Below are 17,163 nucleotides of genomic sequence, written 5' to 3'. Positions count from 1 at the left end.
GCATTAGTCGGAAGGTATTCCAAACTCGGGACAGGCAGTGTGGTATGCTTTCGGGCTAGTCTACTCTGTAGTACTAAGTACGTTCTTTCCGGGACCGACCGGATCAGCCGATAGGATTTATCAAAAAAAAAAAAAACATAAGGGGACTTTTAAACAAGAGGTAGAGAGCCACGGAATGGCGCGTGAGAATCCATTAATGTCAGTGGGAAGCAAGAAGCAAACAGTGTTTTGATTTGACACCAACGTCACGTTTACTGATCTCTTGCTGTATACGAACTCTGTTAATATCGATTCTTAAATGTGATTTTTTTGGCTAAAAAATCACTTCAAATCTTTCCCTAAATCACGAAACACACATGTTGTATAAATATTTTGAGATCTCCATAGGAATGAATGATAATCCAAGATAGAACATTCTACGGGGAACAGATTTCCAGCCTTTGGAAACTAAAGCCCTATCAATATCATACTACTATGGATCACTATAGGGTTAAGCTTTTAAGAAACTTTTGTTGGTTAAACCAAGACTATTTATTGTTTAATTTTCATCTTTTTTTAGTAAAATACCATTGTTCCATATTTGGCAAAATAGTATATAGTATATGCTCTTCACATGTATTTATGATTCCCGTCCCCCTTTCTTGTGTCTCTCTTAGGGTACATTAACCACTTGATTATTTTTCTATGTTAAAGAATTACCGACATTTTCCCAGCCAAAACAAACAAAGTATTGGTACACATCCCATATACATACTTGACACTTACGTACATAAATATGCGTACCCCTATTAAATGAGAACTAGATGTCCAAAAATATTTACATTTTCGTCGGACATTAAGGAGTTCTTTTAAATTATATAGAAACATTGTACACATGTAAACATTGATTTTATCTTTTAGAATGAACGAAGCAACCAACAAGTGAACAACGTATGACAGTTACGCGAGAATGGATGTTACACGCAGGCGTAACAAACACTCCCGGACGACAAATAAACGTTCAATGTAGCTCGACATTGTTGACAAACAAAAAAACGTAACGAATATTACAACAACTTTATAGCCATTCTATCATTTTCTTCAAGATTCTTCTTTTTCTTTTTAAGATCCACCGTTTTTACACAGTACTAGAAATTGCCAATTTTTCGTATTTGTTTGTCTAATCCCGTCCGTAACTATGGTTTGGTCTATGAAACTTCTCCATCAATACCTAAAATATTGTCTGTAAATGATTTGTTCGTAAATCACACGTGTGTACATGCGCTTGTAATAGACTAAACGTAAGAGCGTCTAGTCGCTTACATCATATTAAGTTTTGATATATCAAGTTCAAAACATACGGTATATAAGTTTTTACAGAAAGATATATAAAGTATAATTTACACTATTTTGTGAAAGTGGTAGATCAACGATTTGTGTTTTTTTAAGAGAGCGTTGAATAAGTAAGTTTTCATATTATAACCAAATTTGCGTTCATTCAATGCTGTGCAAAAACATAAAACAAGCAAGTGATTAATACATCCCTACTAATTATCCAGTGTTTAAGTATCTAATTAAGTCTGAGAAAATACGCATAATATACGCTTAGATTCATTAGTTTTAATCTGATTCAAAAATAATTTTACGGCCTGAGATTGTGATACTAACCCATCTTTTATCGAGTCAAATACGTGTTTTAGAGTTTTTTAATCCTTATCGAATCTTTACGGGAGAGTTTGGTGTTGTGGAAGCTGAGACAGAGTGAGTAGATAGCTGGTTTTACGGGGTTGGGAAAGGAGCACTACAAAAAAACAAGGGATATTCCGACAGAGTTCCCAATAAAATATCCGTCAGGAATTCTGTTGGGAATCGGCTGTTTTATAGAGATGATAGGGAAGTGTTGGCGTGGAACCGAAAAGAAGAGGCAAATAGGCAAACACGGTTGTGATGAATAGGGAGAAAAAGGTGGTGGAAGCTGAAGATGGACTCTATCTAGTTGTGACTCAGAGTGTGATGAAGTTGGAGGGAGGAGTCAAAGAGAGTTTAGGGATGGTTGATTTGGTAGTGAGGCCACCGAGAGATGATAATTGGCAGATAAATGATGATGTTGGTATTAAAAGAATACAATTTAGAATATAAGTAACTTCCATATCACAATACTTCATGCTTTTGGCAAGTATGTGATTCTTTGTTTGATACATATATCTTCCCGTTTTTGTATCGTCTTATCAGAGCTTATATGCAGCTAAGGCCAAAGGATATCGCATAAGGGCTAGGTGGTAATGACTGATGACATTGCTATTGCAGCTTCTAATACAATGACTCAGATATTGCATGTTGCAAGAACACTAAAAAAAAAAAAACATATGTATTGGGAAATGAAACGAGAAAGTAGCTTAAAAAGACAATTTTAGAAGCAAAAACGCAGTTTACAAATCTAGTAAATACAACATCAGTGATAGAGCATAAGACAAACTTTTCCTTGGTGTTCTTTTCTAACTAACTAGCTAACTAACTAACTACCGTTAGGCAAGAAACGCATCTATTAAAAGCTTTAAAACTCGTCTCAAAAGACTACTGTGATACATTAGGCACAATGTGACACAGCAATTTTCTGACCTTAAGCCTTTACGCACGAAACAGAACAGCTGCATCTCTTTAACTGGGAAAGATCAAACGCTACCAACTTATCCTGTCAATGAAAGGTGGAGAGAAATAGTTTTTTTTTTAATAGTTATGAACAAACGTTTCTAATAAAGACGCATCTCATGAGTAAACACAAAGAAGACAGGAAAAAACATACCTACCCTCCTCGAAACATTTCACTTGCTTGATTAGCAGTCATGACTGATACAAGTATTAGCAGGTTCAATATTCCTTACACGATCGATAAGTGCAGAAAGTTCTTGGTTAGTGTAATCAAGCCGATCCTTTGAGACCATAGACTCTGTTAGAAGAGTTTCGGTAAGCGACTGAAACGTTTGAACACAATCATCGCCAATACCCATACCATTTTGATTCTCTTCAGTAACAAGGGAGCTTTCCTGTCTCCACCGCACCAGAAAGTACTGCTCCGGTATATGGAAGCAGTTCTTCACGGCCAAAACTCGAAGAGAATGCCTGCAGAGGATTCCCGAATGCTCAAACTCCTTGCACGAACAATGGATCTCCTCGTTCTCCGGGTTCCAGAACACGCAGCATTCCCCTTCCATTTTCTTGAAGTGATGCAAGATGTACGGACCGTTGGCCATCTCGGCTACCGCATACTGAAGAGACAGAACCATCTCATTTTGTAACACGCTGAAGGCGTAAGGCGTCAGAACTGCCCTCGCGTGATCTTCCATAGGCATACATGTTTTCATGGTAGGATAAGGAACTCGTTGCGGGATTTGCTTGGCTAGACTTGCAGCAACACTGACCTGCGAGCTCTCTAGATTAATGAACCCACGGCAGTAATGAAATAATACTGAAATTGAATAATGAACTCACAAACCTCTTCAAGTAATGCTTGCATGCACGTTGGTTCTGCGACGATTCTTTTCAAGAAAGAATCTATAGATAGACTAAACTCAGGGGTCATAGTTTGAGCTAAAAAATGCTGTCTGACACAACAAGGTGACCAGGTTGCTCTGCACGAGTAAAGCAAAGCCGCATGCCTATCTGGAACAAGACCAAACCGAGTGACAAGGAGATCCCACTGCTGTTCAAATTCATCAATACTCCCTGCCCGGCACAACATCTCAAACCCAGCTCTAAATTCATCATAGTGCGACCCAAGATCCTGAGAAAACCAGCTTGCTAGTTTGGAGGCAACGTCACACATAAACACCACATGGTTGGTGTTTGGCAGCTCCCTCTCAATAGCATCTTTAAGTCCTGTATCTATATCCGTCACTATTGTCTGAGGATGCCCTCCCCTCATGAAGCGAACAAAAGTCTGTAAAAAAACAAAACAAAAGTGAGAGCATGACCACAACTAGGCCTGGGAAAAAATGCCCAAGACCTGAACCGGAACCGAACCAAAATACCTAAAACCAGAACTGGACGGAAACCCTTAAATATCCGAATGGTTCCTATAATTCTATATCTGAAATAACTGAACCGGACCGGAACCGAATGAAACCCGAATATATAAAAGCATTAATTATATATTAATAGTTTAAAAAATATATTATAAAGTATCCAAACTACACAAAAGTATCCAAAAGCATCCCAATATTTTTATCCGAAATATCCAAAGTAATCCAAAATATCAGAAATTTTTATCTGAATCATGCTTCGATATTTTACCCAAAATACTGAACCGGACCGGAACCAAATGAGAACCGATTTTTTTTCCAGATATTTTCCACTTCCTAGTTTTACTATCCGAACCGAACCACACAAAACTACTTGAATCGAACCTGAACCCGAACTGAAAATTGGTAGTAAATGGACCCCAATGCACAGACCTAACCACAACACATCTTGAACATTTACAAAAACCACAAACCTGTAAAGCCCATGTAAAGGAGCGGCAAGTCTCATCCTGCAGCAACACACACCCCAAAAGAATCGCACTCCCACCATTATCCATCCCAAAGAACACCCCAAGAAGCAAACCATAAGTAATCGACCTATAACTCGTATCGAAAACAACCACATCCCCAAACATAGAGTACCCCTGAACACACTCCCCATACGCCCACGCCAAGCTCTCGACTTTCCCACTCTCATCCGACGTAAACTCGTAAACAAACCCCATATCCCTCTCAGCAAACCCCTTACACGACTCCAAAAGCTCCATCAAATCACTCTCCCGTTTCTCGTTAAGCAACGCGTCGCTCTCCTGAACGCTCCTCTTGCACGCCCTCACGAAGTTCCTAACGTCCTTCTCGATGAAAGGTAACTGCACGCCTCTCTCGAGCTCTAACAGCTTCACGATCCGGTTCACGGGGAAACCGGCTTTGGAGAGGAGGAGGATCCTCTCCTGATCGGTTTGCTGGATCTTGCGGTAGGCAGGGAGGAGCCTGACCTGCTCGTCTTCCAGAAGCTCGTGATTATGAACGTTACTAAACTGCGAAACGTACCACTGAGTCTTCGTCGTCGTCGTGGTTCCTTCAATTGCAAGGACTTGTTTGGTTAGGTAGAGCTTGGCGTCGCATCCGCAGCGAAGGGACTTGCGTTCGCGGGGATGCGGGACGTTGGGTTTCTTGCGAGGCTGGTTGAAGCCGGAGCGGTAGCAGACGAAGTCTCTGCGGTAGACGCCGAGGTTGTGGCTCTCCGTGGAGCGCGCTTTGCGGATTGAGAAGCCGGTTTTTCTGGCGAAGGTGGTGTAGTGCTCGAAGGCCTCCTCGTCGGTTCTGAAGATTTGGCCGACGTAAGGCGATGAGGATGGTGATGGTGATGAGGATGTTGTTGATTCGATCTCGGTTTTGGTTGTTGATTCGTCTCCTTCGAGGCGGATGTAGCACTTCCAATCGCCGCAGGGACACTGCTGGCGACGGATCCAGATGTTGTTCAACGGCTTCGACGCCATCGCCGGTGGAGAAACCTTCAATCGGAGACGAATGAGAGTTCCCAATTCAGAAAGTGAGTTTGGTGGCTAGAAGGTTGTTGACATGAGAGATGAACAATTGGGAATTACGGCGTCTGGAGTTCGAACTCGAGACATTGTGGCTTTCAGTGATCCTAACAGAAAAATAATAGTATAGATTGATTAGGATCGGTTAAGTACTAAACCAGCATAGGTTTTACTCAACAAGTACCGTTTGGGGGGAAAACCACGCCATGGTATATAGCCAAATAACACCTAGTCCCCTATAATGTGATTTTCAGAAGTAAAACATAAGTATAGCTTTTATCAAAATATACTTTTATATAAGCACGCGAATTCGGTTGGTTTAGACTATTCGATTCAGGTAATTCAGTTTATAGTTATTCAATTAAACATAATTTTTACCGAATTAAACCTGAAATATAATTCGTTTCAGTTTAGTCTTATTCAAATTTCAAAAAAAGTTAGTTAATTTCGATTAATTTGGTTTTTAATTAGTTTAGATTAATTTGATTTTTAGCATGACTTGAATATAATTTACCTTTTTGGAAAAACGAAATAACTAATAACCCAACCAATCCGAAAACCAAATTCTAAAAAAACCTACCGAATCGAACCAAACACTTAACCGAACTAACCAAATTTTGGTTCGGTTGGGACAAAAATCCCAGGCTATTTTTATATAATAAACATGACAAAGAATAACAGTTTTTTTTTTGAGTAATCTGCCCATTTACTCATACTCTCCATTTTTTTTATATAATAAACAAGACAAAGAATAACATAAAAGCCCATTATCAAAAGAAAATGTCTATATTTCTAAAATTCACAAAAAAAAAAACAACTGACTATAGGAAGAAAATAACCAAAAAGATGAAAATGACTCCAGAAAAGGGGATGTGAAGTTACTCCAGTATTACAATGAACTAAGAACAAAAGCATCACTGTCTTCTCTGATCTCTCTCTCTTTCCCTCTGCCTTTGCAATGAAAAAATCCTTCAGACATTATATGATGATAAGTCCACTCTCACCTTGATTCATGCTCAAACATCTACACACTTTCTTCAGAAACTTGAATCAGTACTACTAATCTGCCCATTTATACTCTCCATTTTCTAATGACCCATTTCCTCTCATCCCTGCACATCCATAAGACAGTCTTTCTGAGGTAAGTACTCATAAATCCAAATGCAAAGAAAAAAGTTGTTAGCCTTTTTTTCACCTGACAAATCATAGCCAGCACCGTCCCATTCTGAAGACCGAGCATGTGTCATGTGCATGCCCCGAGGTGGTTGCATCATGAAATGAGCTCCACCACTAGTCATAGTACAATGCTCATCGTTTGAGTTTCTTCCAGAAGGTTCCATAACAGGACGGTAGCCATGCAAAGATTCTGCGCCAGAGGGAGAAGAAGGTAACAAGTCTCCACTTCCAGAAGCATCATCTCCTTTCACACCGTTTCTCCCATCCTTCTTCCTCTCTAGCTGAAACGTACCAAGAATCACCTGCAAGCCAAAACCAAAACCAGAGACTATCTTATCAACCTTGGCAAATTATCAAGGAATCAATGACAAGAGGGGAAGGTACCTGAACTGGACCAGCAGCCTTTAAGAGTCCCCCAACACCTCCACCAACGATCTGACCATCTGAACTAGATAAACAAACGCTAAGGCCACCAGTTTTACCACCATGCTCTCCCCGAATATAAGATCCACTCAGTGAGAGGATTTCGTACTGACCCTAAAACAAAAGTTCAATATTAGTTTGGAGGGTACAGATGCATAGCAACAAGAGAATCACCTGATAAGATGCACTGGTTCCTGTAGCGAGGTGAGACAAGGATGCATCAGAGATGGTGCCAGATGCAGAGAGAATGCATAACTCATGCTTGCTTTGCTCGGCGAAATGGATAATCTTCTGAGCCACATCCTATCATATTAATCCGAAAATCACATAAGAAGACATCTCCAGTTTGTATCAGCATCAGTGAAACAACAGAAACACAGCTCTATAGCAAACTCGATTTCAAATGATGCTAGATTCACAATTTTTACCAAATAAAATCTCAATGAATGCGTTTAAAAATAGTATCATAAGGGCTGTTCGTTTGGTTGCCGCAGGTACCGGCGGCAGCAGCAGCGTCAATATTCTGCGTCAACTCTTGTTCGTTTTGTTGACGCAAGAAGCTGCGTCTGACGCCGCATCCTGCGACTGACGCCGATAAAACCTGCAGTCGCGACATAATATGCGGCAGCGTCAGCGTCTGCGAAACAAACAACAACTGTCCTCATTGACGCTGCCGCTGCCGCTGACGCCGAAACCTGCAGCAACCAAACGAACAGGGCTACAGTAAAAAAACACTCACCTCACCGGGAGTTATATTAACAATGTGCGGAGTAAAACTCTGTCCACTTTTCCCTGTCACAAGAAAAAAAAAGGGTTAAAATAATGACAACGGCAAGTGGAGTACAGTACACTAGTAGAAAATTAATTGAATACAGAAGCAAAGACCAGATCATTGTTATTGTAATGCCACAAGTTTTAATGAAAAAAAATGCAATCAATCAAAGAGACAAGTTCCAGCAAAAAAATGATGCAATCTTAAAACAAGGCTTTTGCTCTAAGACATGACATATGAAGCACAGAGAGTCTATGGAAACTCAGTTACAGTACAATTATACCAAAAATGGAAACTTTTTTTGGCAGATCAATGACTAGAAAGATACAGCTACAGTTTACATAGAACTCAAAGAACTTTCGATTCAAAGATCAAACCTTTTCACCAAAAAGTTCAATACTTTGCGTCGAATTCTAAACAATTAGACGAAAAAGAGAAAAGGGTTTTCGTAATCCTTACCGGAAGAGCCCGAAAGTGACTTTTTCGAACCGGGTTTAGACGGAGGCGAAACGCCGGCGGCGGCGGCGGTTTGCTCTCTCTTTTCTCTGGCGGAGGAACTGCTAGCGGAAGAAGCTAACTTCTTAGCGGCTAAGGCTTGAGCAGGCGTGTCGTACTTCCTGGGACGACCTCTCTTTCTCTTGACTGGCTCAATCGGAGCTGAAGACGGCGCGGAGTGATGGTAGGAAGAAGAAGATCCATCGTTAGGTGGTGGTGGAAAATTACCATTGTCGGAGGGTGCGGCGGAGACGGTGGTGGGAGTGTGGTGGTGGAAAGGGTGGTAGTAAGGAGAAGTGAGATGATGCTCTTGGTGGTGGTGGTGGTGGTGGTGCCTTTCGTTAGGTTCCATTACTTTCTTTTTTTAAGATAGAGAGAAAAAAATTAAAAAATTGTTTCTTTTTCTTTTCTCTTAATTTTCTTTTTCTTTTATGATGCTTTACGGATTTTTATTTTGTTTTCGATAAAATAAAGGTTATATCGTGTTGTAGTTGTGTGAGATTTTGATGAGTTCTCAGCCGTTGGATCGTACTTTTGACTTCACTATCTTGACTTCTGGGATGCTAAAGTGTTTTCAAAACAAAATGCCTTTTTCCTGCTCCTTTTTTTTCTACTAGACAAAATCCGCGCTACGCCGCGGAATATTATAACACTAACTGATTTTTACCTTAAATAGTTTTAAAATGTGTTTTTATTTGATAATTGTTATTTATTTTAAATTTAATGTTATTAATATTGTGAAAATTGTGATTCGTAGATATCAACATACTTTAGTTATGTATAACTTTTAGTAAAAGTTTTACTTTTTTTATTTAATAAGGATCTTTATATATTTGTTAATTTGTTGTTTCCTTGTGTAAGGGATTTTTTAGTAATCACTTTTTTTTTTGTTTAATGCATGATATTAAAGTTTGTTTTATTTTTGATTTTTTTACTGTTATATTGTATCTTGGGGAATACTTTGTTTTCTTTTTGAAAAAACGGAATACTTACTCTTATTAACATAATAAAAACACATATACTGAAAATGAAATATGATGATGATATTGAATATTGACGCTACTGATTGACTGGTGCCACTCAGTATCAGTGTGCCAAAGCCTAGCATGTGAATCTCTGCGTGGAGTAGTGGAACCTATGTTTAAAACAAAAGAGATTCGATTAAAGAACAAAACTTTGACATCAGGTTTAGAGAACAAATCTTATTGTTTTGTTTCATTCATCAGATCAATTATATTAGCACACTTGAAATGTAAGGTCGCTTGTAACAAATAAAACTTCAGGTACTGCCTTTCCTAATTGTCTTCCATTAAACCAATAAGAAATAATGTCAACGTGGACCACGAGATATATGCAAACCAACAGTTTTACTTTTAAAGCTATTAAGATAAAGTGACTTACTTGTGATTTAAGAGGACGCCAGAGACCCATCTTCACTTCTGAAAGGAAGACAGACCCAAAATAAAAAACAATTACACATTGACTTGAAGCCATAATCACTTATGGAAAATATGTCACATATTCCTCCTTACATGAATGACTCATTTACATGACCCCCTGACATATGTGAGGTCCCACCAATTGAGTTATGTAGAATGTAAAGCTGGTAAACATCTGCTCTTCTGGAAGTAATGTAATAGAAAGGAATCAGATGCCAACTCACCGCCCATGTAAAAAATAAGGCTCACTTTTGCTCTTTCCTTTCCAGTGTTCACCAACTAAACAAAAGTAGTAAATCTTAAGGTTTTCCTCAGATTCTGCTTCCAGGACTCTACAAGTGCTACCATTTCAGATATTGAAATATAACAATGTGTAGAGGTCCATCAACTAAGGAAAAAGTATGAAAACAGACACACACACATGTGAAATGTGCACGGTTTAGATATTCTAAAGGTTGTTTTCTTAAAGTCTTATTTCACATGCTTTCAGAAATAATGTTTTTTTCTAGTTACAAAAGCAGCACAAGATTTCGATATGCATATCCACTTGATAAATAGAATACTTACTGTATATACGAAAAATAGCTGCTTGAAGCTACTATCTCGGTAATTGTTTTGTAGAAAGGGAGATCTTTGTCGACATGAAAGCTTTAACTCTGTGTCAGGCTCACCTACAAACAGAAGCAACATTACAAGTAATATACAGAGAGAAATAAGATAGCCTTCAGACAAAGTCACATAGGCTAGTACCATCATATACAGTCAAGGCCCAAGGAAATAGCGCATGATGAGTAGAATGCTAGCCATTCAGATTCCAACCCCATGAAGAGATTCCCTTATCACGTGATTTTCTGAGACCATGAAACCAATCCATAATCCCAACATGTTTCTTTGGCTCAAGCAATAACGCCTCTTCAAGCTTAGTGATGATGTCTACGCACACAAAGCACATATGTTATAACCAATCCATAGATCACATCAGTCTTTTCAAATCTAAAAAAAACATACTTTAATTCGTTTGTTATAACCTTGAACTGGCATCTTCCCTTGTTAAAGAGAATTAGATGTAATCCCATACACATCGTAGAAACCACCTATGACTTTCTGGTCATAGTTAATAACCAAATGTCCCTACAAAAAAAAAAAAAAGTAAACACCTTCATGATCATCTTTAAATCCCCCATTGTCATAATCAAGCAGAGTGCAAGCATTAAGCAGTAGCAGTGATCAATTCCAGCAAACCCCTAAGTTCTCTAAACCGCAGCCTCTCTAGACAAGTTAATCTAACAATTAGTCAATGTATACTCAATAGCGAAGGGATGAGATGTCAACGAGAATCAAGCTGAGCCGTATGCACAGCCGCTGCCAGATCAGATCTCGCCGGCTCAAACGTTTCCAGTCTCGATCATCAGTCTAGTCGACTCGTCTAACATGTGATGCTCTCGGATGTGGAGTTTCAGAAGAAGATGATTCATCTTCTGGGATTGTTCGTCGATGGTGAAATTAAGAAGCGACGACGATATCAATGGCTACCTATATGCTTCACTTCATCTTTAACCTCTATCTTCATCTTCGTCGTTTTCCTTTCCTCCTCCAAACTCTAGACCTCTCTATCTTCAGTTTCAGACCTCTCACCGTGAAAATCTAAGATGCCTCTCGTATCTCGGAATAATCCTTCACAATCCCAGACTTGCTCCACCGGTGGACAACCTTCCCGTCATCCTCTCCGCTATGATCACTTCCTAAAATCAAAGGGAATCTCCGCCGAAGACTTTCCTCGCCTCATCTTTCTATGCCCACAACTCTTCTCTGCGACTTTCTCCATCTCCCAAACCAATCCCGTCTTCGATGAAATTAAAGAAAGAGAAAAAGGTTAAGATGTGAATGACGTGGAGAAACCAAATATTTTCATTAACTTTCAACTTTTTTTCATTTAATGACATATCAACCTCTTAAGATTCTAAAAGTCTGATGTGTCAACACCAGGAGAGAACCTAGCTCTATTATTGTGTTGATTTTGCAATTCGAAGAGACCTAAGAGCATGAGCATTGGTGAACCCCACTTTGGGGTTCACCAAATTTTTTTAATATTTTATTGTGGGCCCATGAACAGTTATGAACCCGAATTTGTAGTTTTCTGCATTAGTGAACCCGAAGAAGGAGTTCATAGGAATAAAATAATAATATTTTTTTTTATTTTTTTAAAAATTTAAAATTATTCAGAATACATGAATAAAATATTAAAATATATTATAAAATTTATGAAAACATTTTATTCACCCTATGTTTTAGTTTTGGAGTTTAAGTTTTCGTTTGTGTTTTCAAATGTAGAAAAGCTATGTTTTAAAATTTTATGTTGTTTCTTAACTTAAATTCAATTCATAGAAACATTTTGTTCGATGATCAGTCTACGCATTCAACAAAGGAATTAAGTTCGAGAATGTTTAACTTAGGACAAAAGTTCACATAGAAAAACCATTCAAGTTTTACAAACCGAAATACATAAGTTGATAAGTTGCTAATGAAACAAAAAGAAACAAGTTAAGATGATAGAGAGGAAAGACCGCAAAAGAGCCATCTAATTTCGTGAGGTAGAAGCAATGCTACCTGTAGAAGAAGAGAACACAAGTTAAAGCAGAAGCAAAGTAGTAACATTGAAGATATAGACAACACAAACAAGTCAAATGAGAAGACTTACCATCGATTCTGCTGAAGTGCTTGATCAGTAGTTCAGTACACTCCTTCCTTTCCGGACATACACACAGTAATGGAGTTGTAGTCCCGACTCCAACCACGTTGAACACAAACAAATCTCCGTTGGTGCATATGTTATCACGACAGAACTTTCTCCACCCTCTGTTGATGTAATATGCGCCGTCTGATTCGCTAAATCCGAAGCGCGCAGTCCATGACTTTCCCTCCTTGTTGACAAGTTTGACCTCTTTGCATTGTTGGTTCAAAGCACCACACCTCATAGCTTCCACAGGAAGAAACTACAAACACATACATAACATCAGCCAAGAAGCAGTACTAGAAACAAATAAATAACTAAATTTTACTCACCATTTTGTCGTCCTTTTGATTTGTAGGAGTAACCTCAGCCAAGAAGCAGTAGTCGTATGAGAAAGTAGGAGCATCATCCGCGTCGGCTTCTGCCTTAACGATGTGAGGATGTGTATACTGAATCTCACAACAGCTAGGACCAAAAGGAGTCACATGAACGACCATGTCTCCTTCGTGTTTGAAGATGACAATGTCACCGATTCGAAGATCATGTGCTTCGGTGAACTCTTTCCAACCTTTGGTGAGTGTCCTGCCTTCTTGGATCACCTCCCAAATTTGATCCGAAGCGTCCGATCTTAGCTTCCATGGTTTATTGATCTCAGCCCCTTGTATGTGTTTTGCGTAGAAGTCAAGTGGTATTGCGACGCCACTTTGAAAACCAGGAAAAAGAGGCTTGAAGAAATGAGGTTCTCGGGAAGTTTCCATCTGCAACAATCGAGTTTTAAACAAACCGTGAACCCTCAATCGCAATTATTAGCACACATTAACGACAGATTATTAGCACACATTACCACAATTGAACTCCCATATCGATTAAGAACCCTAAAAAAAAACCCCCAAATCGATTTTAAATCACACAAATCGCAAATCCCTTTCGAACATTCAAAGAAACGAACCCTACATGAAACGACCATGACGATTTACAGCAATTATTCGAAACCCAGACTTCGATTTACATCCCTAACGCGAAAGCCCCAATTTTTAATTGAAATCCGAGAAAACGGTTTCGAGTTTCCACCACAAAATCGAACCAATTCAACCCTCAATCTACTCGATACTCACCTGAGCAAGTGTAGAAGACACTCCGTCGTCGATTAGAACGAGAAAACCTCCAGGAGACGAAGTCGCACGAAATATCGCCTCTCACAAAAAAACCCTAGCTTTTTGGTGGAGAAGAACAAATGAGGCGATACACGTCGAACCCCAACTTTCCTCCTCCTCTACGCGCTTTCGTTCAGCAAATCAACACCCGACGCGTGGCTTGAACCCGCTTCATACGGTATCACTCGCAAGGCCCGGTTCATCAAAACGAACCCATTTTTTATTTTCTTTTATTCATCGGCCCCTTAGAACTCGAGCCCATGAACCTCACTAAAACCCCTAATGCGCATGGTCTAACATTTTCTTCTCACCAAATCTTGTTTATAAGGTATTCGCAAATGCATTTAGCACAAATATGTAGATCATATTTGGCATAAGATTGCTAGAGTTTAATTAGTAGATCAGCTGTATCTAACACAAATATGTAAATCATATTTGGCATAAGATTGCTAGAGTTTAATTAGATCATGCTGTATCTATCATCTAACATAATCAAGTTATAGCAAAAAAATTATAGTTTGAAGTTTTAGACGATTGTAGTGGTCCAATGGATATAAACAGCTTGAAAATGTGGTGAAACATTAGCCGAGGATTTAATTAGTCAATCAAGACTCTCGGTAATGTCTTTACCTAGACAATATGAATATGATTGACTGGTGTAAATCTAAACTTTAATGGGGTTTAAGCAAATGTAACAATGGGACTGAATTACTGTCGTTACTAATTAGCAATTCATTGCTCATGCATGCATCGTGTATGCGATTGGAGCTGATAAACAAGGCTGTGAATGATACAGCATAACTTTTTAGTATATGCATTCGATACCGGAGATGGCCATTTTTAAGAATTTGAATAAGATTGTTTCTTGCCCAGCTTAGCCTCCCTTAATCTTTGGGGTTTATTTTTTTTAACTCAAATCTTTGGGGGTTTTAGCTTCCCGTATAACTCTCGGGCGGGCTTTGTTACCGGTTGATCCGGCTTTGTAACTCTCTCAAAAAACATGATGTTAATATAAATTTAATTCAGTGGAAAAAGAATAAGATCGTTTATAGCTTTGTGGCATTTAAATAAAAAATTATTCTACTACTCACACTTCGCGCTATTTGTTCTAAACGTATGATATATTCCAATTTTCTTGTTTGGCAATAAAACAGTGTATGCATTAAATAATAATCTATCCATTTCATAATAAACGTCGTTTATTTTTTACATGTATTAAATTTTTATTTTATTCTTATTTAATATATGTTTTTATCAAATTATTTATCTAATTTTATTAATTAATAAGCTTAAAATAAAGATAAAACTGAAAAATTTCATTTAATATGTACATTAAAAACATGAATAATATTATAATAACACAAATTTAAAGATTAAAAAAAGACTAATATCAAATGGAGGGAATATATAGTATTTAAAAAGAAAAGATATAGTCTTCATTTTCCAAGTGGTCATAAAGTCATTTTCTATCACCTCACCAGTAACTATTAATTATCACTACCAAACATATATTCAAGTTCAAGTTGACAAAGGTCAACAACTCGTTACTCGGCATTATCATTATCCATATTCAAAATTATTCATTAATTATGCTTGCTTGACATTACTAGTATTTCTTTTTGTTTGACATTACTATTTCTTTTTGTGGAACATAAATCATCCCCGAACCGGGTAGACAAAGAACTTCACTTGAAAGACCGAGTCATTCGCCTCTGGTCAACACTCATTTGGCAACTTCTTTTTTTAACACTTATTTTTATTTGTTTAAATACTACAACTATTAATGAAAATGTCAACTTTGTTTGAAGCCTTTAAATTTTCATTGCCGCCTCTGAGTAAAAATAATGTTAGCAATCGAGAAATGATAAACTAAAAAAACACAAATTGTATTAAAAGACTGATTTTACTCGTGTTCAAACCGAAAAGTACTAACTATTATTCCTGTACGCTATCTTACTCGGTCAAGATTAGTGAAAGTCAGCGCGTTAGTGCGAACACTAGAATTATTTACAGCACATTAAATAATCAAGTAAGAGTTGTGGATCATGGACAGTGCTTATAAAATGTGCATATCAAACACAAAGAGACCTCAAAGCACGATTTCATAAAAAGCAAAGAAGAAAGAACAAGAAAAAATCCAAAGAGAGTGAGAAAGGATGGAGAAACAGTTGGTTAAAATTTTAGAGGCTGCTCACGTTGAACGAGCCATCCGAAAGTCCTCACCGGAAAAAGAGAAGGAAAAATCTCATAAGCATAGAAGAATATTCCACCTCCATCATCACCCTAAGGATGAGAAAGAGGAAGACAAGAAGAAAGATGGATCAAAGAGGGAGAAGATAGCTGCAGCGATGGTTGGTCTCGGAGCCACCCTCAAGAAGATAAAACATAAGGGTCACCACGGTGGCGGCGGAAAAGAGGAAGGAGGACAAGAGGAGGAGGAAGACGAAGAAGAGGAGGAGGAGCAGGAGGAAGGAGCTGATGGTGGGGATGAAGAAGGGGGAGGCAAGTTTAGTGCTTTCATTTCAATGATCGCCGAAGCATTTGAAGAATAAGATTTTATCATGTGATTACTTTGTTAAATCTTAATTTGAACTTCCTATCAAATTTTATATTTTTTCCTATTCTTTCCAAATTGTTAAATGTGATGGTGAACTACAAAATGGAAAATTAATTAACAACTTCATTGATTGAATCGATTGATTATACCAAATATGTTTATATATACATATATAGAGGATTAATCAACAAGACATGCCACTTTTCTTACTGAAAAATCAAGCTCAACTAGTGAGAGTTTTTTTTTCCAAAATCAATTTGATATATTTTTTTTTATCAATTTGATATTTACCTTCGGTGGTTTGGTAAGTGATACATCCGCCCAAACCAATTCAGCTTCCTCTGGTTGATAAATGTTTCCATCAAGACACTCGGTCTAAGCGAATGTAATGATGCTGGTTGTAGTATATTTTGTAAGATATTGGTTTACTGATTCTATTATTTAACATGGGAGGTATTTAGAAAACAATTTTTCAACTGTCGATTACCATGTGGCAATCTACATCAATATGTTTAGTTCTGTTTCTAATGTGTGGAATGTTAAAATGGCAAATTTGTTTTGAAAATCACTAAACACACACAAAAAGTCATAAGCTACTCATATTGTTAATTTGGAACTATCGATGTAAAACTTCATTACTTTATTAACATTTTATTCACATTAAAATGTGAAATACTATTTATATTTAGATTTATCTCGAGTGGTTTAACCACTGTGCTCTGATGGTTTTAGTTTATTAATGAAGTTGCGTTCCAAAAAAAAAAAGATTTATCTCGAGCTTTAAACTTAATAAATGACACAAATCTCTGTGATAGATTTAGTTAACTATTTTTCTAGCTACATATATCATATTTTATTCATTCATAAACACTTC

The 17,163-nt window shown here is 37.8% G+C and overlaps 4 protein-coding genes across 8 annotated transcripts; 1 reads left to right on the top strand and 3 right to left on the bottom strand.

Moving 5' to 3' along the window:
* Positions 1–2,329: 2,329 nt before the first annotated feature.
* On the bottom strand, positions 2,330–5,817 carry LOC103854634 (putative protein FAR1-RELATED SEQUENCE 10). Of its 2 annotated transcripts, none has more exons than XM_009131588.3 (4): positions 4,472–5,817; positions 3,473–3,916; positions 2,787–3,398; positions 2,330–2,671 (listed from the first exon to the last, which is right to left on the bottom strand). In XM_009131588.3, exons 1-3 carry the CDS (start codon positions 5,495–5,497, stop codon positions 2,814–2,816), a joined length of 2,055 nt encoding a protein of 684 aa, XP_009129836.1. In that variant the 5' UTR covers positions 5,498–5,817; the 3' UTR covers positions 2,330–2,671; positions 2,787–2,813. The 2 variants fall into 2 exon arrangements, with proteins under 2 accessions (XP_009129836.1, XP_009129835.1); XM_009131587.3 differs by having other exon boundaries at positions 2,783–3,398; positions 4,472–5,810.
* A 361-nt stretch (positions 5,818–6,178) lies between these two features.
* On the bottom strand, positions 6,179–9,010 carry LOC103854633 (AT-hook motif nuclear-localized protein 14). Of its 3 annotated transcripts, none has more exons than XM_033284550.1 (7): positions 8,373–9,010; positions 7,881–7,933; positions 7,316–7,444; positions 7,103–7,255; positions 6,738–7,020; positions 6,621–6,654; positions 6,179–6,257 (listed from the first exon to the last, which is right to left on the bottom strand). In XM_033284550.1, the coding sequence occupies exons 1-7, from the start codon at positions 8,758–8,760 to the stop codon at positions 6,194–6,196; spliced, it is 1,104 nt and encodes a 367-aa protein (XP_033140441.1). In that variant the 5' UTR covers positions 8,761–9,010; the 3' UTR covers positions 6,179–6,193. The 3 variants fall into 3 exon arrangements, with proteins under 3 accessions (XP_033140441.1, XP_009129833.2, XP_009129832.1); XM_009131585.3 differs by having other exon boundaries at positions 7,103–7,249; XM_009131584.3 differs by lacking the exon at positions 6,179–6,257 and having other exon boundaries at positions 6,295–6,654.
* A 277-nt stretch (positions 9,011–9,287) lies between these two features.
* On the bottom strand, positions 9,288–15,358 carry LOC103854632 (B3 domain-containing protein REM9-like). Of its 2 annotated transcripts, XM_009131582.2 has the most exons (3): positions 12,911–15,358; positions 12,546–12,840; positions 9,288–12,454 (listed from the first exon to the last, which is right to left on the bottom strand). In XM_009131582.2, the coding sequence occupies exons 1-3, from the start codon at positions 13,334–13,336 to the stop codon at positions 12,426–12,428; spliced, it is 750 nt and encodes a 249-aa protein (XP_009129830.2). In that variant the 5' UTR covers positions 13,337–15,358; the 3' UTR covers positions 9,288–12,425. The 2 variants fall into 2 exon arrangements, with proteins under 2 accessions (XP_009129830.2, XP_033140468.1); XM_033284577.1 differs by having other exon boundaries at positions 9,314–12,840.
* Positions 15,359–15,653: 295 nt separating this feature from the next.
* On the top strand, positions 15,654–16,424 carry LOC103854631 (protein FAM9A). Its single transcript, XM_009131581.3, has one exon. The coding sequence runs from the start codon at positions 15,889–15,891 to the stop codon at positions 16,282–16,284; it is 396 nt and encodes a 131-aa protein (XP_009129829.2). The 5' UTR covers positions 15,654–15,888; the 3' UTR covers positions 16,285–16,424.
* The last annotated feature ends 739 nt before the right edge of the window (positions 16,425–17,163 follow it).

The sequence above is a fragment of the Brassica rapa genome, chromosome A02 (genome assembly GCF_000309985.2).
Source record: "Brassica rapa cultivar Chiifu-401-42 chromosome A02, CAAS_Brap_v3.01, whole genome shotgun sequence".
NCBI lineage: Eukaryota > Viridiplantae > Streptophyta > Magnoliopsida > Brassicales > Brassicaceae > Brassica > Brassica rapa.
Note: the sequence above shows the minus strand (reverse complement) of the source record. Positions and strands in the feature narration are given on the sequence as shown.